Here is a 27,684-nt window from a genome sequence, read left to right as displayed (position 1 = left end):
TAATGTAGAGCACAGTGACTCTCATTAATAATACTACATTATATACTTAAAACTCACTAATGGGGTTCACCTTAAGTGCTCTTACCACACCAAAAGTAAAAGAGAAATTCTTAAAGTCATAACTATGTGAGGTAATGGAGGTGGTTAACTGACTTCTAGTGACCATTTTAGTATATATGTATGCTAAATCAACATACCATATACCTTACCTATACCAGTTTTTATTTGTCAAAGTATAGCTAGAAAATAAGAAAAAAGAGGGCCCAGGGATTTAGCTCAGTGGTTCCTCCACATGCCTTGGAAGCTCAAGGTCCCGAGTTTGATCTCCAGTACCAAAACAAACAAACAAACAAGAAAATAAGAAAAAAGAGGTAAATTGTAAAAAGAAATAAGAGTCACTGAGTGGTATACAAATAGAATGATGTCACCTGCTTTCACAAGCTGCCTCATCAATTTATCCCAATAGTTCTGTGACATAGGTATTAGTTTCCCCATCTTACAAATGAGGAAACAGATTCAGAGTAGTTAAGAAATGCTCAACTACTCAGTTAATCACAATGTCATAAAAGCCCAGCTCTGATGAAAGAGATTAGCTTCCCAAATGTCAACAATGTAATTAATATTTTAAAATACTATGAGAGCATGATTATTTCCAATAAAGAATGCTTTCTAGCCTTAGAGGTTATGGAGCTGGCAGTTCCAACCCAAGTGCCATGAGAGAGTATAAAAGAAAAGATAAACATTCTTTAAGTAACACTACATTTATAGAACAAAATCTAGTATTAAAACATTCTAGGAACAGAAGTAACTTGGCCCATATCTCCCATAAGTATTTATATTAAAATGGGCATCTGGTATTGTATGCCTTTAGTTTCCTTTGGTTTGTCACTGGGACTCTGAAAATAACCCAGTTCTGCTGAATTATTGATTAAATCCAGGCCATTTGCAAACTCCAACTGAGGCTCAAATACTCATGGGTTACAGAAAAAAATATAGTGAAAGATTAGTTTGAGGCTGAGAAGAATATACCATAATTGTTCCTGATAGTCCCTATTTGGAATTTACGTATTAGTTTTCCTTACCCGTTTCCTGGTCTTGTCTTTAAGGAATGGCTTGATGAGTGTATACAGAGCATGAATGTACCAGGGCTGGTTGACAAAATGGACTCCTCCAAAGCGGGCAGGAAAGCTGTCCTAAGTAGGAAAGAGAGAAAGGCACATCAGTGAATGAGCATCCAGGTTAGATTGGATCAGCAAGATCATACCCCTGGGGACAACCTGTTTCGTGCTGGTCAATGACTGAGTCTCCTGGTAGAGAAAGAATGAGGACACATTCAACTTCCTAGCTGTTATCATGTTCTCCTTTCTTCTTGTCTCTCTCCACTTTGACTCCACAACTTGAAAACTGTGCATAGTGTCAGAACAGTCTTTTAGCTCTATGGAGAGGGGAGTCTGAGTTCTTCACAGCCTTTAGTCAACCCTGGCCTCAGTTCCCACAGGCTCTAAGTTCTCATCTCTCTTTCCTCTCAAATTCCCTTCTTCTCCTCCCGCCTTCTAATGATGTTGCATTACCATGACCATAGCTAAACTTTCTGCTAAGTGGCTGTGTAGGAAAGGGCTGCAAAGGAATTTCAAATGCTCTCTGGAGGCAAGCTTTCTGAATTGACCAAAGTCTGAAAAGGTTTGTAAACACTTCACAGTTTCTGCAGCTATTGCCTCACTCTATTCTAGGAGCACACAGTAGGTCCCAGAGAAAACATACTGGCTGATGAAGGTATCAATGGATTCCCCTAATTTAGCCATATGAGCATCATTTTGTACAGACCAACAAGAAAATATCAAGAAATATGACATTTAAAAATGGTTTTGATTTTGGATTCCAGATAAGCACATGTGCTTCTGAGAAGCTGTGGACTGCTTTTTGTACAAATTAGATCCATGGGACAAGGAACCCTGGCCATAATGTCTCTTATTAGTCCTGAAAGAACAGGTCCTGGGATCCTGATGAATGGCTTCAGCAAATTAGGTTCATCTTGGCTAATGGAATTAAAAAAGAAGGAACATAGAAACACTATTTGAATTGCCAAGTGTGCTGTCAATCAATTTCATTGCAAGAAACATCTCTGTAAAGTGTTGGCAAAGTGACATGAAAGCAGAGAGAGCTAACAGTTCAGGCAGCAAGCTGCTCCCTGTGGGTGTATGAAGTGCCTTGCCTGGATCATTTTTAGTAGCAAGGAAAGGGGATTATTAACTTTTCTTCAGAACTCTGAGTCTACATGAGCTCTAGGAATTTTCCACATTGAGACCTGGTTTCCAACATAAGTACACGAAACTATGCTTAAAGGTTGACATTTGAAAAACTGTAAAATAATTTTTACTCCATCTAGATATTTTATAAAGTAGAAAATAATTAAATCTCTTGGCTACACTAGACAATTTCAAGAAAATGTTCTTGTTTTTAGGATTTTTTTTTTTGCTCAATTTACTTATTTTAAAAAACTTTTTGGAACCATCAAGTATAGTGGTAGAGAAATTGTTTATACTAATTTGTACATTTGTCATGGATATCTCCGTATTCCAAATATTATTTCAGAGGTATAAAAGTTCTTAATAAAGTTGTCTTTTGTACATACATTTCAGGATCTAAAAATGTTTTTGGTTCCTTACAAAAAGAGACCATGTCTCAACTCCTCAGTCAAAAGACACAGATTGACAAAATGGATTAAGAAACAAAACCAAAGATATGCAGTACATAAGAAACACATTTAATTCAAAAAAATTCACAGATTAAAAATCAAAGGTTGAAAAACATTTATCATGCAGCAGGAATGTGGGGAAAAAAAGAGTAACTATCCTAATTTCAGAAAAAGTGAATTTCAAGATAAAACTGATCAGAAGAGACAAAGAAGGCCAGTATATATATATATATATATATACTGCTTAAGGGAAAAATTTAGCAAGAAGAGATAACAATTATAAACATTTATACACCAAACTTCTACACATCCAACTTCATAAAACAAACACTACTAGACATGAAAATTCAGATAATCACCAATACAATTGTAGTGAGGGACCTAAATATTCCACTGCTCCAAATAGACAAGTCATATAGAAAAGAATCAACAACTATCAAAGTTGAAATAAAACTTTGAACAAATGGACTTAATAGATATCTACGAGTATTCCACCCAACAACAGAACACACACTTTTCTCAGCATCACATGGGACTTTCTCAAAATAGACCACATACTAGCCAATAAAGCACGATTAGTATATGCAAAAGAATCAAGATTATCCTGTGCATATTATCAAACCAAAGCACGATGAAATCAGAAATCAATGGCAGAAGAAACCACAGAAATTATGCAAACATGAAAATTAAACAATACCTTCTTAAATAATCAATGGGTCTCCGAATAAATTAAGGAAGAAATTAGACAATTCCTAGAATTAAATGATAATGCCAATGCAACATACTGGAACCTATGGGACACAATGAAAGCAGTCCAAAAAGAGAAGTTTATAGTTGTGAATGATCACATCAGGAAAACAGTAAGCTCACATAAATAACCTTTTGATATACCTCAAGGTCATAGAAAAGAAGAACAGTTTAAACCCAAAGGTAGCACAAGAAAGGAAATTATGAAGTATAGAACAGAAATAAATGAATTAAAAATTAAAAATACAAAGAATCAATGAATCAAAGAGCTCATTCATTGAAAGATTAAACAAAATAGACAAACCCTCATCCAATCTTACCAAAACAAGGAAAGAAAAGACCCAAATCCATTCAATTAAAAATGGACAAGGCAAAAATCACAAAACATTCTGCCAATATCCAGAAGATCAAGAGTAACTTCTTTGAGAACCTATACTCAAATAAAATGGAAAATTTGGAAGAAATGTGTAGGAGCTTCAGTGGTGCAATCATTTAGTGCCTGGTACTTATTCAGAAGAAATAGATAGATTCCTAGGTACCTATGAGCTACCAGAGCTGAACCAAGAAGACATAAAAATCCTAAATAAGCCAGTATCAGTCAATGAAATTGAAGAAGTAATTTGAAAACTGCCAAGCAAGAAAAGCCCAGGTCCAGAGAGATTGAGTCCCAAATTCTACAAGAACTTTAGAAAAGCTCTAACATCAGTACTCTTCAAACTCTTTAATGAAATCAAAAATGAAGCAGTACGCCCAAAGTCATTCTAGGACCCAGTCATTACCCTGATGCTGAAAATGAAAAGGACACAACCAAAAAAGAGAACTATAGGCCAATCTCTTAAATAAGCATTGATGCAAAAATTCTCAATAAGGTATTGGGAAATAGAATGCAAAAAAATCATGAAAAAGATTGTATGCCGCTACCAAGTAGGCTTCATCCTGGAGATGCAGAGATGATTTAACATAAGGAAATCAATAAATGTAACACACTATATAAAGAGAAGCAAGGAAAAATATCACATAATCATCTCAATAGACACAAAAGCATTGTGCAAAACCTAACATCCATTCACGATAAAAAAAAAAAACCTGAAGAAAATGGAGAGTCTTTATCTCAATTTGATAAAAGTCATTTATGACAAATCAACAGCTGACATCATCTTAAATGGTGAGAAGCTGAACACTTTCCCTCTAAAATCAGAAACAAGACAACTCCTGTTCAATATAGTTCTCAAAACATTAGTCAGAGCAATCTCACAAGAGAAAGAAATAAAAGGAATATTAATAGGAAAGGAAGAAGTTAAATTACCATTATTTGCAGATGACATGACCCTCTACATAGAAGACCCCAAAAACTCCACCAAAAGACTCCTAGAATTAATAACCAAATTCCGTAGAATAGTGAAATACAAAGTCAACACTAAAATTTTATAGCATTCCTGCACACCAATAATAAACTCACAGAGAGAGAAATTAGGAAAACAACACCTTTCACAATAGCATCAAATAAGATGAAATACTTAGGAATCAACTTAATCAAGGAAATGAGAGACTTCTATAATGAAAACTACAGTACTCTGATAAAAGAGATCAAACTGGATATCAGAAAATGGAAAAGATATCCCCTAGTCCTGATTAGGCAGAAACAATGTAGTCAAAATGGATATATTTCCAAGACTATTATACAGATTTAACACAATTCCAATCAAAATGTCAATAGAATTCTTCACACAACAAGAGAAATTAATCCTAAAATTCATATGGAACTAGAAGAGACCTAGAATATCAAAAGCAATTCTGGGCAACAAAGGAAAGGCAGAAGGCATCACAACCTCAGACTTCAAATTATACCACAAAGCTACAGAGATAAAAACAGCATAGTATTGGGGAAAAGAAAAACAGACATACGGATCAACAGAACCGGATAGAGGATACAGAAACAACTCCAGGCACACTCAGCTAACTTATGTTGGATAAAGGAGCCAAATACTATAGCTGGAGGAACGGTAGCCTCCTTAACAAATGATTTTGGGAGAACTGGCTATCCACATGCCAAAGACTGAATTAGACCCATATTTCTCACCATACACTAAGCTAAAATTATAATGGATCAAAGATCTAAATATTAAAATGGAAATATTGAGGCGATACTCTTAAGTGAAAAAAATAGGACACACGTGTAAATACTGAATAGTTTCTCTGGTGTGAGAAACTGAAAGTGTAAATAAGGACTAAAAGGTACAATGGATAATGCAAAATAGGAAGAAAAGGGGCAAAGGGGAAGGGGACGGGAGAGGGGGGTGGGTAAAGAAAGACAGAAATTGAATTAATGTGAGAAAAAGAAAAAATGGAAACAAAGTCTTTGTAGATAGGGAGGGATGGAGGGGTTGAAGGGAGGGCAGGGGAATGGGAAAAAAATAAGAACCAAGGGAGATTATGTAAAGGTGCAAATTTCCAATGATGAATGTCATTATATCGTATACCTTAAATGTACCAATAAAATTAATAAAATGGAAACTTCTAAAGTGCTGGAAGACAATTCTCTTGAAGATATAAGCACAGGCAAAGACTTTCTGAACAGAACCCTGGTTGCATAAGAAACAATACAGTAAGTCCCCAACTTACGAATGAGTTCAGTTCCAGGAGAACATTCATAAATTGGATTTGGTTGTAAGTCCAACAAAGTGAGTCTTATATACCTTTAAGATAAAGATACATTGTATATTGCTTTTCATTTCCTAGCAGTCCCCACCACATCACCACTGCTTTTCCTCTTGCTCTCAGACATCCTGGGCTCTGATTGAGCCCTGACCTACTGTACACTATGGCACTATACAGCAAGCACACAGCAGCACAACTTTCACGATTTGTTTGCATCTATGAATGTTTATAATATGAAGTCCATTCATATCTGTGAAAGTTTATAACTTGAATGTTTGTAAGTCAGGGACTTACTGTACCAAGAATTAACAACTGGGATCACATTGATGTAAAAAGTTCCTGCACAGCAAAGGAAACCACCAACAGAGTGATAAGACAACCCTCAGAATGGGAAAAAATGTTTACTGGCTATTCATCAAAGGACTAATATCTGGAATATATAAAGAACTAAAAAAAACCAGACACCTAAAATTTAGAGATCCAATAAAAAATGGGGATCTGAAATGAATAGACACTTGTCAGGTAAAGAAGTACAAGTAGCCTATAAATACATGAAAAATATTCAAAACTTTTGGTCATTTGAGAACTGAAAATTAAAACAACACTGAGATTCCATCTCACTTCAGAAAGAATGGCTCTATTCAATAAATCAAATAATAACAAATGTTGTAGAGGCTGGGAGGGAAAGGGAACACTTCCTCATTGTTGGTGGGAATGTAAACTGCTACAAGCATTATAGAAAACAGTACACAGATTCCTTAAAAAGCTGAAACTAGAAATTCCATTTGACACAGACTATTCGCTTAATAGGTAAATTCCCAAAAGTGTTAAAGACATATTACAGCAATACATGCATGCCCATGTTTTTAGCAGCAAAGTTCATAATAGCTAAAACTTGGAAACAGCCTGAATGTTACCAACAGATGAATGGATAAAGAAACTGGTATTTATGCACAATGGAATGTTACTCTTCCATAAAGAAGGATAAACTTTAGTCATTTGCAGGACACTGAATGTGCTTAAGAGCCATAATGTCAAGTAAAATAAATCAGACACACAAGCGTAGATATCATGATTATCTCTTATATGAGAACGCCGATATATAAACAAAGTGCCAAAAGAATGAACAGTAGGAAATAGTGAGATGGATCTTTGCCATATGGAAAAGGAACAGAAAAACAGAGGGAGAGGGGAGAGAGGAAAAAGAGATTAATAAAAGGGAGGGATTGTGAAGTACTGTGTTTATGCACCAAGGCCCTATGAAAAATGCAATTCAAACATGCATTAAATATATATATTTAATATATATTGATATATTAATATTACCAAGAGGTTCAAAAAGGGGAGGAAAATGGAGGAGAAAAAGAGAGAGAGAGGGACCAGGGATTTAGCTCAGTGGTTCCGCCACCTGCCTCGCAAGTGCAAGGACCCGAGTTCAATCCCTGGTACCAAAAAAACAAAAACAAAATTTTTAAAAAAGAGAGAGATGTGGGTAGGAGGCAGAAAGGGAACATAGAAAGAATTAAGATGTGTTATGTATATGTACCAACTTTCCATGATAAATGTAATCATTATGTATTGCAAACATTTGCTAATAAAATTTTGTAAAATGTGGAAAAAAATTAAAAGCATTGTTCAATATTATATCAACACAAAACCCCAAAGAGACCATTACCAAAAGTTTTCCCCTATAATAAGTACTACACATTAGTCTCCCCCTTTTTGGCGTCTTTTAACCTCTTATTAAGAAATATAATTTATTATGTCAAATAATTTATTTTCTCACACAATAAATGTGGGTTATAAGAGGCCATAAAAGAACCCGAATAAGTAAAAAATATTCTAGAAAAGATTACAATAGTACATAATGCCATTATTTGAAAAATTAGATAATTCAAGACAGAAAGGAGAGAAAAATCATCTATAATCTCCCTGCTAAGGGTACCCTCTTTCTAATTTCTTTCATTCAGAATAGGCTATGTAATGTTATAGACACAAACCACCTCTGTTTCTTAATGCTTGAAACTATAGACTTCCTTCTCGCACCAAATGTTCTGCCCTGCTTGATTTGCCCTTGCTGAGCAGTACAGCACCCCCATCAGGAGCAGCACTGCCAGCCACAGTCCAGGGAAGCAGCTTGGAAGAGTCATGCCTTGGCTTCCAAAGCTGAGTCCACCGTGACATGTTTCAAAGTGACACATCATGCTTTATAGCCCAAATACATGCCTGATGTTCGGAGGACAAGAAAGTGAAATACCACCATGTAAGTGCTCAGTAGAAGAAGGACCAGAACTGTTTGTGAATAGCACTAATGATCACCCAAACTTTGCTAATCCTTCTCTTCTCTTCCTTTCCGTGTTTTACTTTTTCTTTTTAGATGAACTATTTTTTAAAACCTTAGACTTTAAAATGAGTCACTGACAGCCTGTATTTCTCAGACTTGATGCCGGTGATACAGTATTGCTGTGGTTTGAACATGACATGAACCCTCCAAAACTGATATTGAAATGTAAGTTGCGATGTGAGGTATGAAGAGGGTGGAAACTTAATCCCCCTATGGTGCTTAGAGGTGGGGCCTTTGGGAAGTGATTAGGATTAAAGGCCCCATGATTGAATCCTAAGGAATTTGTGAGAGGAGAGAGACCAGAGATAGAGATGCGTTTGCCCCGTCTCTCACCATGTGATGCCCTGCACTGCCTTGTGCCTCTTGCAGCAAGAAGGCCATCAGCAGATGTCTCCCCTCACCTTGGACCAAAACTGTGAGCCAAAGTGAATTACTTTTCTTGGTAGCCTACCCAGCCTATGATATTGTGGTGTAGGCAAAAAACAAACTAAAAATTTACTAAATAATACAAACAGAATTTACATGACAATAGAGCAAATTTTAAAAATGCAGTTGTACAGTGATTTGTTTAATGTCTCTAATTCTTCCTCGAACAATTAGTTCCTGACTGGCAGTCCTTCAATTCAGCACACTGAGTGTCCATTACACAACAAACACTGGGTGGGTATCTAAACTATACTTGTCAAAAATCGAGAGTATGGCCAGGGATTTTAGCTCAGCAGCACAGCACCTGCATGGCAAGTACAAGGTCCTGAGTTTGATCCCTCGTGCAAAAAAAAAAAAAAATTGACAGTAGACTCAGTGCTATCAGTGTCTTATACCACGGAGGAGGGAAGCTCTCATTTTAGGGTTATCTTTATAAGAAGTTGTGATCTCAAAAGAAAAAGTCCTTAAAACTTGGATAAGAAGATGGTCCCTTCATTCTCAATAACTTACTATTTGATTCATAGCTCCAGGCAACTCACAATTTCAAATCCCACAGCGTAGGAAGAGTTGTGCTGCACTCACCCTAAATGGTACAGACAAACTCTGCCCGATTTTGAGACTTGTTATTTAGGGTTCCTTCATTTTTCTCTTCTCCTGATGTCGGATGTCTTTTAGTTTAAAACACATCATTCTCTCCACTGATCCTATGAGATATGAGCAGGAAACTCTGGTTCAGCAACAAGGTAAGGGGCCTGGAGGGGCCACCTCAGACTTTCTTCTACTCTAATGAAGGAGTCCTGCAATCAAAGTGGTAATGGAAGGCCCCTGCGTGAATTTTAAGATTTTATTATCCGATGATTATCCATATTACGCAATGTGATCGTCTGCTTCTGCAAAGATGGAATGGACATATTTCTCCGGCTAAGTACAACTATGCCTCAGACATTGTATATAAAATAAAATGCGCAGATTCTGAAGGTAGAAAGAAGAAGGCAGGAGAGCTGGGGACCTCAAGACTCCATGAAGGACAGGGTAGAGAGTTCCTACATTTTCTTTTTCATTCTTCTCTACATATCTCAGATTTGGAGCAGAAGAAGGTAACAACCCAGAAATATAAATTATTACATAAAAAAGTAAAAACATACTTCCAAAAAGGCTACTTTCTAATCAGAGGACCTAGTAAAAAAGCCTAGCCTGGCATGACAAATGACTTTTAAATACTTCTGCTCTACTCTAGCCAAATACACAGGAAGAAAAAAAAGTAAAACAAAACCCTATTTCCTTCCTTATTGTGCTAGCAAACCTGTATAGTGAACCTGGACTTTCACCCCTGTGAGGCAATAGCTAGGTGAAAAACATCCCTGCCATGGAAGGAAAATGTTACAGAAGGTCAAGTAAAAATCCAGAACCTTTATTCTCAATGGCCAGTAATGACCACTTTCCCCACCCTTGCAATGTCAATGGAGACCATAGAAAGAGACAGAACTCCCCCACCTTAAGCCCACATCAGGATGAAGATCCCTTCCTCTCCCCCAGTGTAATGGTGTCAGAGGAAGGCCACTGTACAGTTAAGACAGTGACAGCCGCACAGTGGTGATGAGGCTACCCTCACCACAGTGCCAGTGGAGACTGCGGATAGCTGTAGATTCATCTCCAGCCAGCAGTAATGAGGAGCCCTCTCCTTGGGTATCAGTAGAGATAGAGTTAGGAACATGGATTTCTATCTCCACCTAATAATAATGAGGCAGCATATCATACTTTTTCTGTCAAAACAATGTCCAAAATTTCTAGCTAAAACCAAAGGGTTATATAGGTTCCACAGTTTCAGAACAAAATACAGAAATATCTAGTTTCAAATTTAAAAACTCACCTTTCATATCAAGAACTAGAAAGATCTGAAACTAAATGAAAAATGATAATCAATACAGGCTAACAACATATGACAGAGATGTTAGAATAACATGACAAAGATTTTGAAATTAGTCATCAAAAAATGCTCAAGATGTGTTATGTACATGCACTGACTCCCCATGGTGAATGTAATTATTATATACTGCAAAGAAGTACTAATAAAAAATTTAAATTTTTTTGGCAGCAATTATGAACACACTTGAAACTTGAAAAAATAGAAAATCTCAGCAAAGAAACAGAATGTATTACAGAAGAAATGTAAAAAGATATAGAATATTCATATGGAAATTTTGAACTGAAAATGCAAAAACAACAAAAAAGAAAAGTTAAAACTCCATAGCTCAGCAGATGGGCCCAGTAGCAGAGTGGAGGAGAGAGAGGAAAGAATTAGTGAACTAGATGTTAGAAACATAAAAATTGAAGTTGGGTGTGGTGGCACACCCCCATCATCCCAGCACTTGGGAGGCTGAGGCAGGAGGATTGTTGCAAGTTTGAGGCTAGCTTGGACTACCTAGTGAATCCAAGGCCAACCTGGATTAAGCAAGATCCTGCCTAAAAAAAAAAGAAAAGAAAATTACCCAACCTGAAAAACGGAGAGAAAATACACTTTTAAAAAATGAACAGAGCCTCAGAGAACTGTGAGCCTAAGTAATGCCAGCTGTCCCATTGCTAAGACACAATACCAGTACCCACAATTTGAAGGAAAAAGGTTAAATTTAGCTCATGGTTTCAGGAGATTCAGTATGTGGTTGGCAGGCTCCAAGGTAGAAACCTTGTGGTAGAAGGGTGCAGTGGAACAAAGCTGCTTAGTTTATCATGGCCAGGACACAGAGCAGAGGAACAGTGACAGAGAGGACTGGAAAACAGATATGTAGCACCCAAGGTTACCCATCAATGGCCCACTCAGGTACCCAGGAATGTGCTATATTAATCTGCTATGCGTTTCTTAATCTAATGAAGTTGACACATCAGAATTAATGGTTATAATCCACCCCTTGTCAACTTCACACCCAAATGTATCATCTTAAACCATACTTAACCTCCAAATAAACTTAACAGAATTCAACTATGCCACATACAACCAAATGTAATAATCCTTTCCCCAAACTTTCAGCAGTCCCTGCATTTTTCAAAATCAAAGTCAAAAGTTTCTTGAGACTTAGCTGTGAACCTCTGTAAAGGTAACAACCAAGTTACATAACCCAAGGTACAACGTTACAGGGTAAACATTCCCATCCTCAAAAGGAGGAATAGGGATATAGGAGAGAAACCAAAGCCAGATTGAACCACAATAGGGCAAACATTGAGGCTATAGTTCCATATCTGGCATCCAGGGCACATAGTTGTATAATGTGAGTTCAAAATAGATTTGGTGGCTCTACCCCTATGGCTTTGCCCATTATAGACCACATGGCCTCTCTCTTGAGGTCTCCATTCCTGGTCTATATCTTTTCTTGGTAGATAGTTACATTCTTCGCAACTCCAACTTCCTGGGGTCTCCACTGTACCTTGGTCTCCTTTCCCACTGCTTCACACACTGACTTCTCAGGAGCTCTTTGCTTGAACTCCAAGGCCTTCCTTTGAAATTTGAGTGGAAGTCTCTCTCACCCCATAACTTTCACATTCTGCATTGTAGTAAAACTAGCATCATGTGAGCAACATCAAGGTCTGCCACTTTCTCAAGCAGAGGTCCCTGGGACTCTCTTCTCCTGTGAATGGTTGACAATTTTGCACCTTTGAATCTGGAATGAGTAGGGTCTTGTTGAATCCTGAGACACCCTCAAGTCATTTTTCTTCTTTTTTCTGTATAGGAAACTAAATTCTTTTTAACGGCACTAGTCTCTTTAGCATCTATACCTCTTTTGCCCCAACTTTACACATGGATTTCTCTGGGCCAAAATTTAAGTTTTTCAACTTTTTCTGCTCTTTTTTTTATTCCCACTTCTTATTATGAATCTGGCTAGAAGTAGCCAGCAGTATCTATGTCACAGCCTGAGTGTTGGGCTATCTTGAAATTTACTCTGCCAGATTAGTCTACTGTCCTTAATCTCATTTTCCTTCAAAATTCCAGGACATGAGCAAAATGTATACAAATTTTCTGCCAAAGTGTAACACACATGGTCTCTTGTCCAAATGCCAATGTAATCCTTCATCCCAGATGAAATTTCCTGGGCCTTGTCCTTACTTTTTGCATTCCTATGAGAATTCTGGTATTTTGAGTTCTGAACAGAATTACTGATCAGGCTCTGCTTATTGCATTCTAAGGATTTTCTAACTTTCATCTTCAAACCTATATACACACTTCCTGAAAACCAGTTCCAAAGGCTTCTAAACCACATGGTCAAGTATAGTCACAACAATGTCTCTACTGTCATACCTATAACAGAAACTAACATTTGTAACATAAGAAAAGAGGATAGAAGGCAGGACCTGAAAGATGTTCAAGGAAGTAATGGCTAAAATCTTACAAGTTCAGCAAGACACATTAACCTATAGATTCGAGAAACCAATTGAATACCAAATTGCATAAGCCCAAATTGATGAAGACACACCATAATTTATTTTTTTGAAAGCTACAGTCAGAATATTTAAGGTGCCCAGAGAAAAATAACATCTTAATCACAGGAGAAAAACAAATGGAATGACAACAAATTTCTCATGAAATCATGGAGGACACAATGACATGGCAGGACACTTTTTTAGATGCTGAAAGAGAAAAAGAGAATTGTCAACCCAGAATCCTATAACCAATAAAAATATCCTTCAGAAATGAAAGACAAATCAAGAAACTCTCAATTGGAGGAAAATAAAGAAAATTTGTTTCCAAAAGGTCTGTCTTAAAAGAATAGATCAAGAAAATTCTCTTAAATACAAAAGGAATGGTGATGGGAACCTTAGGTCATTAGGAAAAAGGAAATAACACAGTAGGCAAAAAAAATAAACATTAAATACTAGAGGTTTTTCTTTCCCTCTTGAGTCTTCTAAATTATGGTAGAAATTCCAAGATTCTTTTGAAGCAAAAATTAAGATATTCTGATCTGAATCAAGTCTATATGGAGGAGATATTTAAGATAATTATAAATTGAGGAGAGAAAAGAAATGCAAAGCAAAGTCACATTTCTAAACTTCCTTTATACTGGTAAAATGTTAACACCAAAGGCTGAAATATTATGAATGTGTAAGACATAGAGTAACCACTAAAAAAAAACTACACAAGGAAAGCTAGTCACTAACACTATAAATGAATCAAAGTAGAATTGTAATAAGGAATATTAGTAAGACAGGAAAGAGAAAATACAGGCTGACAATAGGAAATAAAGATAGAAAAAATGTTATTGTAATTCAGCACAGATGATATATCTAAAAGTGTTCCTGGGAGGTTGGCAGCAGGAGTGGCGCCTGCAGTAGGCAGGTGGGGTGGGGGCTAGTGGGAACAGCCCATGCACTCAGCCCAGCATGATGGAATTGCAGCCTGGGGTTGTGGACACCCAGCACACACACTGACTTGGTCAGGGGAAGACTTCCCTAGGTTAAGATGGTTTTTCAGAGGTGAGACTTTCAGGCCACTGTACCACTGCCTGAGCACCAAGGAGCAGAGCACCCCCAGTGTCAGGAGCTGAAACTTTCAGGGTGCCGTACCATTGCCCCCAGCGCTGAGCAGGAGAGCCCCACCCAGCACCAAGGAAGGGAGCCAAGCAGGCACCAGCAGCACCCACCCCTTTGAAATAAGAAGACATGTAAACAAGTCTCAAAACCCCACTACCAGATCAACTAAAGTAACCCCAAAGGGCAATGAGATGGAACAATGTGATACTCAACAACCTGGACTCCCTGAACTGGTAACAAAAGAAGATCTGGAAAAAATGAAAACAGAAATAATTTCTCAGATAACAGCAGAGGTTGTGCCCATAGTGCAAGACATGATTAATAAATCTAGAGAGGACACAGATAAAAAAAAATAGAGGAGCTGAGGAACACGATGGAATCCCAACATAGGAAACAAATTGAATCCATAAAAGAGATGCAAACATATTTTAGGAGATTAAAAACTCCATTGAAAGTTTACACAGCAGAATGAACCAATGTGAGGACAGAATTTCAGATATAGAAGATAAGGCTGGAATTAATGACCAGGAAAAGAAAAATTGCTTCAAAATTATAAGGGAACACGAGAAATCAATCCAGCAGCTGCCAGACAATGCAAAGAAGAACATGAGACTGATTGGAGTCAATGAAGAAACAGGAGAGAGTGCAGTTGACATAAAAAAGCTGTTCACAGAAGTATAGGCAGAAAACTTCCTAAGCAGGGGGAAAGAACTTGACATACAGAAAAGTGAGGTGTATAGGACTCCAACTAGCCTTGATCAAAAAAAATCTACATCTAGGCATATAATTGTTAAGATTCCAGAAACCCAACAGAAGAACAAAATTGTACAAGCAGTTAGAGAAAAGAAACAAATCACATACAAAGCAAAGCCCATCAGAATCACAGAAGACTTCTCGACACAAACCCTCAAGCCAAGAAAAGCCTGGAGAGATGTATTCCAAGCCCTAAAGGAAAACAGCCTCCAACCCAGATTGATGTACCCTGCAAAACTATGTTTCAAGATGGATGGAGAAATAAGATACTTTCATGACAAAGAACACCTTAGGAACTTCATGAACACAAAATCAGCACTCCAAAAAAGTTTAGACAAAATCCTAGGAAAAGACAATGAGGAACACAGCCCCACAAAGCCCAGCAGAATGAATCCATTAGGCATGACAAGAAATTAAATGCAAGGGGGAGAATCCCACAAAAAGAAAAAGTCATGGCAATGACAAATCAATATGTTTCAGTTATAACCATCAATGTTAATGGTCTCAATTCACCAATCAAAAGAAATAGACTGGCAGAATGGGTCAAGAAGCAAAATCCAACAATATGCTGCATACAAGAAACACACTTAATTCAAAATGAAACTCATAGACTGAAAGTTAAAGAGTGGAAAACAATACTCCATGTGACAGGAACCTGAAAAAAAGCAGCAGTAGCTATCTTCTTTGCAGATCAAGTGGATTTCAAGCCAACACTGATTAAGAGAGACAAAGAAGGACACTACATCCTTGTAAAGGGAAAAAATCCAAGAGGAAGAGATGACAATCCTTAATATCTATGCACCAAACACTAATGCACCCAACCATATAAAACAAATACTAACAGAAATGAAAAATCAAATAAGCACTTATACAATAGTAGTGGGAGACCTCAATACCTCATTCTCACAAACAGATAGATCAATTAGACAAAAAATAAGCAACAAAATACTAGAACTCAATCAAACTTTTAAACAAATGAACTTAACAGTTGTTTACAATTTACTTAACAAACGTTTGCAGAGTGTTCCACCCCACAAAATCAGAATACACATTCTTTTCAGCTCCACACGTGTCCTTGTACAAAATAGACCACACACTCACTCATAGAACATATTTAGGTAAGTGCAAAAGAATTGAAGTTATACCCTGTATATTATCAGACCATACTCCGATGAAATTGGAGATCAATAGCAAAAGAAACTGCAAGCATTTCATAAACACATGGAAATTGAACATACACTTCTGAATAACCAATGGGTTACAAAGGAAATTAGAGAAGAAATCAGACAGTTCCTACAATTAAAGGACAATGACAATAGAATATATTGGAATCTATGGGACACAATGAAAGCAGTCTTACGAGAAAATTCATAGCAGTGAATGCATATGAGAAATTCATAGCAGTGAATACTCATATTAGGAAAACAGAGCAAGCCCAATTAAACAGCCTGATGCTGAACCTCAGGCTTATAGAAAAAGAAGAGCAGGACAAACCCAAAGCCCATAGAAGGCAGGAAATTATAAAGATCAGGGCAGAAATCAATGCAATGGACACTAAGAGAACAACACAAAACATCAATGAAGCAAAGTGTTGGTTCTTTGAAGGAATAAACAAACTTGACAAACCATTAGTCAACCTTATCAGAAAAAGGAAAGAAAAGGCCCAAATCCACACAATTAGGGATGAAAAGGGTGAAATTACAATAGATCCAGCAGAAATCCAGAGTATCATCAATCCCTACTTCGAGAACCTATACGTCAATAAGATGGAAAATAGAATGGACAGATTCCTAGATAGACATGAATTATCAAAGCTGAATGAAGAAGACTTCAAAATTCTAAACAACCCAATATCAATTAATGAAATTGAAAATGAAATTAAAAATTTACCAAATAATAAAAGCCCAGGTCCTGATGGCATCACTGCTGGATTCTACAAGACATTTAGAGAGAAACTACTGCCACTACTTTTTAAACCCTTCAATGAAATTGAAAGGAAAGCAATACTCCCAAATTCATTCCTGGAAGCAAGCATCACCTTGATCCCCAAAGCAGAGAAAGACCCAACTGAAAAAGAGAACCATAGGCCAATCTCTCTAATAAACATAGTTGTGAAAATCCTTAATAAGATAATGGCAAACAGAATGCAGAAGATCATCAAGAAGATCATACACCCTGATCAAGTGGGATTCATCCCAGGGATGCAGGGATGGTTCAACATATACAAATCAATAAATGCAATACACTATACCAATAGAGCCAAGGACAAAAACCATATGATCTTCTCAATAGATGCAGAAAAAGCATTTGACAAAATCCAACATGCATTTATGATGAAAACCCTACAAAAAATTGGAATAGATGGTCTCTACCTCAAACTGATAAAAGCCATCTATGAAAAGCCAACAGCCAATATCATACTAAATGGTCAAAAACTGAAATCCTTCACACTAAAATCAGGAAGAAGACAAGGATATCCACTATCACCACTCCTGTTCAATATAGTTTTGGAAACAGCCACAGCAATTATACAAGAGAAAGAAATAAAAGGAATAAAGATAGGAAATGAAGAAGTCAAATTGCCATTATTTGCAGATGACATGATACTCTATACAGAAGACCCCAAAAACTCCACCAAAAGTCTTCTAGATTTAATAACCAAATTCAGTAAATTAGCTAGATAAAAGGTCAACACACCAAAATCAACAGCTTTCCTCTATACGAAAAACAGACTGAGAGAGATATAGGGCAAACAATTCCTTTCACAATAGCATCCAAAAACTGAAATACCTAGGAATCAACCTAACAAAAGAAATCAAAGAGCTCTTCTCTGAAAACTATAGAACTCTGAAAAGAGAGATTGAAGATGTTACCAGAAAATGGAAAGACATCCCCTGCTCCTGAGTAGGAAGGATTGACATAGTGAAAATGGCCATACTTCCAAAATTGCTATATAGATTTAATGCAATCCCAATTGAAATCCCAGTAGCATACTTCATGGACCTTGAGAAAACAATCCAAAAATTCATTTGGAACAAGAGGAGACCTAGAACAGCAAAAGCAATTCTAGTCAACAGAGACAAGGTAGGGGGTATCACAACTCCCAACTTGAAACTATATTATAAAGCTACTATGATAAAAACAGCATGGTACTGGCAAAGAAACAGACCTGAGGACCAGTGGAACAGATTAGAAGATCCAGAAACAACTCCAGACACACTCAGCCATCTTATCTTCAACAAAGGAGCCAAACATGCTCATGAGAAGAAAGATAGCCTCTTTAATAAATGGTGTTGGAAAAATTGGATTTCAACTTGCCAAATATTAAAACTAGAGCTATATCTCTCACCATGCACTAAACTAAAATAAAAATGAATTAAAAATCTATATATTAAAACAGAAACACTGAACTGGCTGGAACTGAGGTTAGGTAGAACTCATGAAGACATAGGTGTAGGAAAAGATTTTATGAACAAAACCTCAGTTGGCTATGAACTAGCACAAACAATCAACAAGTAGTATCTCTTCTTATTAAGGAGCTTCTGCAAAGTAAGAGAAGCCAGGAACAGTGTGGGGAGACAGCCCACAATGTGGAAAAAAATTTTCACCAGCAGTCCCTTAGACAAAGGTCTATTATCTAGAATCTATAAAGAGCTTAAAAAAAAGCAGACCTCCCAAATTTAAATACCCAATCCAAAAATTGGCATCTGAAATGAACAGACAAAGAAGCAACAGCAGCAAATAAACATATGAAAAAATGTTCAAAGTCACCGGTCATTCGAGAGATGAAAATGAAAACAATGCTGAGATTCTATCTCACTCCAGAAAGTATGGCTGCTATCATGAAATCAACCAATAACAAATGCTGGTGGGGCTGTGGGGAAAGAGGAACCCTGCTCCACTGCTGATGGGAGTGTAGGCTGGTGCAACCACTGTGGAAATCAATACGGAGATACCTCAAAGAACTAGGACTGGATGTACCATTTGACCCAGCTATTCCCCTGCTGGGTATCTTCCCCAAAGAATTAAAAGGATCATACTATAGTCATGTATGTGCACCCATGTTCATAGCAGCACAATTTGTAATACCTAAAACTTGGAAGCAGCCCAATTGCCCATCAACTGGAGACTGGATAAAGAAAATGTGGGGTTTTTAAAAAAATATAAAATGGAGTACTACTCAGCCATAAAAAATGAGAAATTAGGGACAGGGATTTAGTTGAGTGGTTCCATTGCCTGCCTCACAAGTGCAAGGTCTTGAGTTCAATCCCTGGTACCAAAAAAAATGAAAATGAGAAATTAGAGACATTTTTAGCTAAATGGATGCACATTGAGGCGATACTCTTAACTTGATCTTAGCCAAAAGGCCGAGAAGCAATAAGGCCATACTCTTAAGTGAAATAAATAGGACACACATATGTAAATACTGAATACTTTCTCTGGTGTGAGAAACTTAGAGTGTAAGTAAGGACTAAAAGTTATAATAGATAATGTGAAATAGGAAGAAAAGGGGCAAAGGAGAAGGGAAAGTGGAAAGGGTAGGGAAAAGGAAAGAAGGGAATGGAATCAATATGAGAACATGAAAAAATGCAAACAAAGTCTTTTTAAATAGAGAAGGATGGAAGGGTTGAAGGGAGAGCAGGGGAATTGGGAAAAATAAGAACCAAGAGAGATTATGTAAAGGTGCAAATTTTTTTTCCCCATTAAGTTTATTGGTACATTTTAGGTATAAAATACATTTACATACATCATTGGGATCTTGTACTATTACATGAGTATCTTGGTTCTTATTTTTTTTCCCCTTCCCCTGCCCTCCCTTCATCCCCTCCACCCTTCCCTATTTGCAAAGATTTTGTTTCCATTTTCTTCCTTTTCTCATATTTTTTTCCCTTCTTTCCTTTCCCCTACCCCTTCCATTTCCCCTGCTCCTTTAGACCTTTACTTCTAAAGGTGCAAATTTCCAGTGATGAATGTCATTATATTGTATACCTAAAATGTACCAATAAAATTAATAAAATAAAATAAAAAATGTGTTCCTTATGTTAGTGTAACTGTGCTGTGTGGTTTTTTAAAATTTTTTTTAGCCTTTTATCCTGAAAGCTAATTTGTTTTTAATGATAGTTGATAAGGACTTATAAAGTAAATAAATTAATCTGATGCTGGCAAAAAATTAAAAATTTTAAAAAGGATGGATGGAAAAGGGAAATTTAAAAATTGAGTGTGCTGTGTACATGTACCAATTCCCCACAATGAATGGAATCATTGTGTACTGCAAACATGTACTAATAAATATTTTTAAAATTGTTAAAGAGAAAGAAAATGCATAAATGGAAAACAGAATAAATAGAAATAATAAAGTCACATATGTAAGCAGTAACTTGATAAATAATTCAAATACCGGATGGTTTAAATATAAAAATTAAAATTCAGAGATTGGCAGAAGGGATTAGAAAACATGATCCTCTATATGAGTTATTTAAAAGAAATTCACTTCAAATATAACTACATAGCCTCCAACATACAGTATATGAAGCAAAAATTGGAAAAACTTAAGAGAAAAAAAGAACCAAAATTATTGTAGGAAATTTCAACATCTCGCTGTCAACAATTGAAGGACTTTCAGGAAATAAATCAGGAAGGAAATTATAGAACTCAACAACCCTATTAATCAACAGAATCTAATTGATATTTTCAAAATATTATAACCAACAACAAAATACACTCTCTTTTCAAATGCATGCAGAATATATATCAAGATAGATTGTATATTGGCATAAAAAACCTCAACAGATTTAAAATAAATATAGATATACAAAATATATTCTCTATCCATACTGTCATTAAACTAGAAATCAACAGAAAGCTAACAGAAAAACCTGAAAACAATTAGAAAATTAAAAAACACAATACTACATAGCCTATAGATGAGTCAAAGAACAAGTCTGAAGGAAATTTCAAAAAATACTCAGAACAGAGTGAAAATGAAACTAGAACATACATATTAATGGAACACAGCTGGAGCAGTGTTGACAAAGATATCTGCAGCACTAATTGCATGTTTAATAAAATTTTCATAAATTTGAATAATCTAAGCACCTATTTCAAAAATATGAGAACAAAATAAATCCAAAGCAAGCAGAGGAAATGAAATAATAAAGATTAGAGTAGAACCAATGAAATTTAAAATTAAGAAAACGTATGTAACAAAGAACTGATTACTTGAAAAGATCAATAAAATTAGGCAACATTATCAAGACTGACAAAAAGAGATGGTATAAATTACCAATATCAAGAGCAAAACAGTGGCTATCATTACAGACTCAAAAGATATTTAAAAAAATAGGAAATAGTACAACAGCTTTACATACATGTAGCTGATGACTTATGGGAAATGGATCAATTACTCGTGAAATATAAACTATGACAACTAACCCAACGTAAGACAGATAATTTGAGTGGTTTCATAATTACTATGAAAATTAAAATTTTAATTTAAAAAGCTATCAAAAATAAAATTTCAGGCTCAGTTTCACTAGAGAATTTTGCTAAAATTTTAAAGAACACCAATTGTACACCATCTCTTCCAGAAAATAGAAAAAGAAACTTCTCAATTCATTTATGAAGCTGATATCTGAGGAAGACAAAAATAGTACCAAAAACAAAAACTAAAATTATTCATGACTACCTATGAAAAATTTATCAAATTATTAGCAAACAAAATCCAGCAATTTATAAAAGAATTTATACACTATGACCAAATGAGATTAATGAAACCAGCAAGGATGCAATGCTCGTTCAATATTCAAAGAGCAAAGTGATTGTATTAAACACATTTTCTAATTTCTATGCATGGTGTTTTGTCATCTGGGACCTCCTTGGCTAGGGAAGAGCAGCCCTGTCTAGCGTTAGCTGACTCCCAGAGAGAGCAACTGACCAGCTTGGGAGTGCTACTTTCATAGGCAAACTAACCAATCCAGCACCCACGCCAACTGCGTTCTTTATGAAGACTTGCATTCTGGGGCACCATTTTTGCGCACTCAGTACTTCAGGGCCCAAAACTAGGCAGCTAAGGATGGTTGATCCCCAAATCCAGGAGCCCACTGAAGTTGTTCCAGTCACTTACCAGTGTAGGCCCATTTCTCTCCCTTAGCCATTCTTTCTTACGTAAAACACAAACAGAAGCCCTAATTCACATTTTATTCTGGCGGCCTGTGCCTCCTGCCTGGTATTTTTCCCATGTGACCCCTTCTGTAGCAAGACATACTTCCTAATTTTAGAAATCAAGTGGTATAATAAATTTCTTCTTTCATGACTCTATTTCTCTGTCTTCATATCTTATAATATCTGATTTAGACAAATCCATGGTACTTTTACAAAAGGAATCCATCATATTAACAAGTCAAAGAAGAAAAGTCAAATGATCATATCAACTGATGCACGAAAAGTATTTGATAAAATTCAATACCTATTAATGATAAAATTTTCAGAAAAATAGAAATTAAGAGGAAGTTACTAAACATTATTTAAAGCCATTTTCCCAAAACCTAAAACTGTTATACTTCATGGTGAAAAATCAAATGTTTTTCACCCAAGTTCAGGAAAAAGGCAAGTATATCTACTCTCTTCATTCTTACTCCACAGAGTACTGAAAGCTCCACTCACAGTGATAAGACAAGGAAAGAAACTAAAATGCCTATAGCCTGGAAAAGATGAAATAAAATAATCTTTAAAGATGATATGTTTGTCTATGCTGAAATCTTAAGGAATCTATAAAAAAACTGCAAAATAATAAATGAGTTCATGAATATTGCAAGTTATAAGAGGAACATAAAAATAATAACAAAGACACCAAAATTTAAAATATATTACCAGTTACAATTGCTCAAAACAATAAATACCTAAGTATAAACCTAACAAAACATGTTCAGGATGTATATGTGTAAAACTACATGATGCTGATAAAAGAGATCAAGGAGGATCTAAATAAATGGAGAGGCATCTCATGTGTGTGAATTGTAAGACATTATAGTATATAAGTTAATTCCCCTCAAACTGACAGGTTTAATGCAATATATATCAGAATCCAAGAAAGATTTTTTTTTTTACAGATGGTGATAGTATTATTCTAAAATTTATATAGAAAAGCCTAGGCTCTACAACAGTTAATTCTGAAAATGAATAGAGTGGAAGGAATCACTTCACCAAATTTCAAGCCTTATGATGTACTTGCAGTAATCAAGATTGTGTGATGTTAATGCAGAGGAAGACATATAGATTAAGGTGACACAATAGAGGACCCACAAATAGAGCCACACAAATATTTCCAACTAATTTTTTGCTAAACTGCAAAAGCATTTTAATGAAGATAAGACAGCTTTTCAACAAATAATGCTGAAACAATTGAATATCCATCAGCAAAACATGCACCTGACTTAAACCTCACTCCTCTTACATGAATTAAACAAAACGGCTTATGGATTTAAATGCAAAACACAAAATTCTAAAACTTCTAGAAAAAAATATAGAGGACAATTTTCAAGATATAGAATGGGCAAAGAGTTCTTCAACTTGACTCCAAAAGCATGTATGATATGTACAATGAAAAATAATGATTAACTGGATATTGTCAAAATTAAAAACTTTTGCTCTGTGGAAGTTCACGTGAAATGGATGAACAGAGAAATTATAGACTGAGAAAAAATATTTGCCAATTATGTTTCCAACAAAGGACTAGTACCTAGAATATATAATGAACTCTATGACACAATAGTTTAAAAACAAGCAATCTAATCTGAATATAGACAAAAGACATAAAGGGATATTTTATAAAAAATACACAGACGTTAAATAAGCACATGGGAAGATGTTCAATATTATTCTTAGTGAAATAAAAATTAAATCCACAATGAAATATCACATTAAAACCTGTCAGAATGGCTTAAAATAGTAACAACCGCAAATGCTGGTGAGGTTCTGAAGAAACCGGGTCACATATACTAATGGGGAATGCGATAGTGGTGTAGCCAATCTAAAGACAGCTTGGTGGTTTTCAAAGAAACTAAACATATAGCTACCATACAAGCCAGCAGTTGCACTCTGAGCATTCATCTCAGAAATGAAAACATCACTATGTTTGAGATCCAATATCTCCCATATGAAAAGGCTCATTGTGTTGAAGCTTCATTACTGATGTGCTTTTGGAAGATGATTGGATCATGGGGCTCTAACTTTACCAGTGGATTAACCCACTGATGAGATCCTAATCTGACTGCATTGTTGAGAGGCAATGGAAACAGGAGGTGCAGCCTAGTTGAAAGGTGTGGAGCGTGGAGGTGTGAACTTGAGGAGTTTATCTGGTCTCTGGCCCCTTCCTTTCTGACTTTTTACCTTTCTCCCCTGTTTCTTGGTCAACATGAGCTGAGCAAATTTTCTCCACCACACCTTCTGCCATGATATTTCTGCCTCACAGCAGGACTAAAAGCGATGGAGTATGTGATCATAGACTGAAACCTCTGAAATTGTAAGCCAAAATAAAAAGTAAATCCTTCTAAGTTGTTTTTTTCGAGTATGAGCTATGATCAACAAATACAGTGACTGTTTAAGTTTAAAATTTCTTATTACAGTAAAAGACACATTGCCATTAGTCTTTCTCAAAATACTCATCCCTTGCTTTAAACACACTTATCCATCATCATTCTTGATACTTTCTGAAGCAGTTCTGGGAATTCTGTCTCTTGTCTTGATTGTGCTCTTATGGCTGTTTCAGTGTTCTGAATGAATTAAAACATTTACCTTTCATGGTCATTCTGACTTTAGGGAAGAATCAGAATTCACAGGGTGCCAGATCTGGTCAATAAGGTGGATGAGGACACACCATAACGGTTTATGAGCCTATCTTTCCACTGAATGGCACTCAGCAACAGCGTTCACTATAATTTTTATCAACATAAAGAGGGCACAAAAACTGATGCATGGATGTTTGTAGAAATTTTATTTGAAATATCTAAAAAGTGGAAACAGCTCACATGTCCTTCAGTAAGTGAACGACTAAACAAACTGGCGTGCTCATACCATTGAATACTACTTAAAGGAAAAAAAAATTATGAGTATATACAAGAACCTAGGTGAATTTATGAAAATTGCTGAGTGACAAAGGAAAATCCCCTAAAGTTGCACACAGAGTTATTCCACTTATATTCTTGAAATGAAAATGTTTCCATAACAGAGCAGATTAGTGGCTGCTAGAGGTTAAGACATGGGGTGGGAGTTGAAGGACGTAGTGTGGCTCTGAAAGGGTAATAAACAAAAGAAAGATGATGCTTTCTGCCTACCTGGGGTATTAAAAAAAATAAAAACAAAAATTCCAAGGTTAACAAATTGTTAGGCACAAGATACATTTCAGGGCATTCTGTCTCAGGGGCTCTTTATTTTCTTTGGGAGCTGTAGTAATGTTAAGTGATTCTTGCAATCTATGAGACATGCACTCCATTTGTTTTTCAATGGCCACTTTTCATTTCATTCCCATAAGGACACTATGCAACTACCAATCAGCTGCCTAGTGTTGTGTTTGATAAGAATTTAGGGCAGCAAATTCGGGCCAAAGTATTAATTTTCTCTCTCTCTCTGACAATCAAATACAGATGTTACAGGTAGCAGTTGGCTCAGTTTCCTGCTGGATAATGGAGCACTTGCTAGTGAGTGCTATTTTCAAAGACTGGTAATGCCTGTAGGCTAACATACTTTACAACAAGGTTCAAAACACATCTGAACTCAAAATCACGTGGCCCTGGGAGGCTTGGGGTCTGCTTCCATGTTGGTTGCCCTTTCTCTTGTCTGTTTTTACCTCTTTCCACTGCTCTTAAGTGAAAATCACAACAGGGCCAAATTTGCAAAAATAATCCCTTCATTTCCTAAGATTCCTCTAAAAAATACATTCAAAGAAGAAAAGAGAGAGGACAACTCCGAAGTTATCTTCCAGACTTGTAATCTCCTTCCCTTTCTAAATCTAAGTCTTTTCCCAGTCCAAGGAAAGACTGGAGGTCTTTTAGGGTTTGGGAAGAGGCACTCATATATCTGCATATTTGTAGATATGGAAGCAGGATAAGGATGCAAGCATGAAATGAGGTTTTATCCATTCTGCTCATGAATGTCCTACCAATGACATTCATTTCCCACTGCAAAGCAGGCAGATAAAAAACAGTTTCAGCAGCATAAATGGGCTTCATTGGTGTAAAACAGTCTTTTTAAAATGCTGTATTTCACTGTGATGGGTTTGTACAATACTGCAGAGCAACCATTAGTGTGGAAGTCATATACGGACCTATTTGTAAGGAGATGGAGAGCTCATACAAAAGCAGTTACACACCAAATGTTATGTATTTATAGCTGACATGTTTATCAGTAGCAAGCATTAGAGAGAAGAGAGAGAGAACAGTGTTCATTAGGAGGAAAGCAGGTCAATAATGAGCTACAAACTCTCAGAATATATTCTATTCAGAGATACTCTCAACCTCTAAGAAGCAGCACTGACATAGTGTTGTCTTGAGCTTAGTGAAGACTTGGAATTTTTGCATCAGGTTCAGATCAGTGCAGGCCAAAAGGTACAGTTTTCTTTGGACCCTAGAACAGGTCTAACTTTTTGAGGATTGTCCTAATAAGCAAAACTGGCTTTCTGCCAAACAGGCTCAGCTAGCAGATAAGTCTCAGGGCTTTCCCTGCTTGTAAACTAAAGAATATTCCTTGGCTACACATTTCATATTCAGTTCTGTTGGATAAGCAGTTGTTGAGTCCTTGTTATGAATAAAATGCAAAAGATACAGGTTTTACAGGACTGCAATCAGTTCATTGTCCAGCAGGAGATAGAAATATGACAATGCTTTGTTGCAAGAAAAGACAATGTTCAGACTTTAGATTTTATGATTTGTGGTAGTTCCTTAATAAATAGCTCATAATGATAACATGATGTGAAGATCAAGGGAATCCTGCATGTTCTGCAGAGGCCAAATAAAAAAAGACAGATTAAAAAGCCAGCAAAAGATTTGGTGATGAATAAATACATGTAACTATGTTTGAGAAACTTGATCTGCCACCAGGAGTCCCTACATTTTATTTACCACCCCCTCCACTTTCTCTCAAGAATAATCTTACAGATTATATTTCCTTTAAAATAAAACATAGGAACAGGAGGGAGGGAGGAAAATTAGGGGAGAGGCAGGAGGGAAGGGAGGAAAATAGATGAAAATCGTCTAGTAGTACATACCTGCCAAATGTTTGCCAAGACAACAGAAAATATGACTACAAATGTAAAATCTTGATTACAAGATCTGCTTTGTGCCTGGTAGGAAATCCTTTAGTGTGAGAAAACAAAGACAATCTCAACTGCTTCTTTTATGTCTTACTTAATGGAGTTCCTTATGGGAGAACGGCATCCCTTCCTGGCTCCGGCAATCCCACTGCTGGCCAGGAGAGAGGATCAGAAGTGACTGCAACTAAGGCTGGATGGTAGAAGGAGCAGAATGCAAATCCATGCAGCCTAATCATTATG

The 27,684-nt window shown here is 36.3% G+C and overlaps 1 protein-coding gene across 1 annotated transcript in view; it reads right to left on the bottom strand.

Moving 5' to 3' along the window:
• The window catches only part of Clvs1 (clavesin 1), a 247,551-nt gene that overhangs the window by 45,247 nt on the left and 174,620 nt on the right, over positions 1-27,684 (bottom strand). The window contains exon 4 of the mRNA XM_004842139.3: positions 1,083-1,193. Coding sequence (XP_004842196.1) covers positions 1,083-1,193 — 111 coding nt within the window. The remainder of the gene's footprint in view (positions 1-1,082; positions 1,194-27,684) is intronic.

This window comes from Heterocephalus glaber, unplaced genomic scaffold, assembly GCF_053883595.1.
Source record: "Heterocephalus glaber isolate CG9 unplaced genomic scaffold, H.glaber_assembly_v1.0 deba00001553, whole genome shotgun sequence".
Lineage (NCBI taxonomy): Eukaryota > Metazoa > Chordata > Mammalia > Rodentia > Bathyergidae > Heterocephalus > Heterocephalus glaber.
This window is presented reverse-complemented; position numbering and strand designations above follow the sequence as displayed.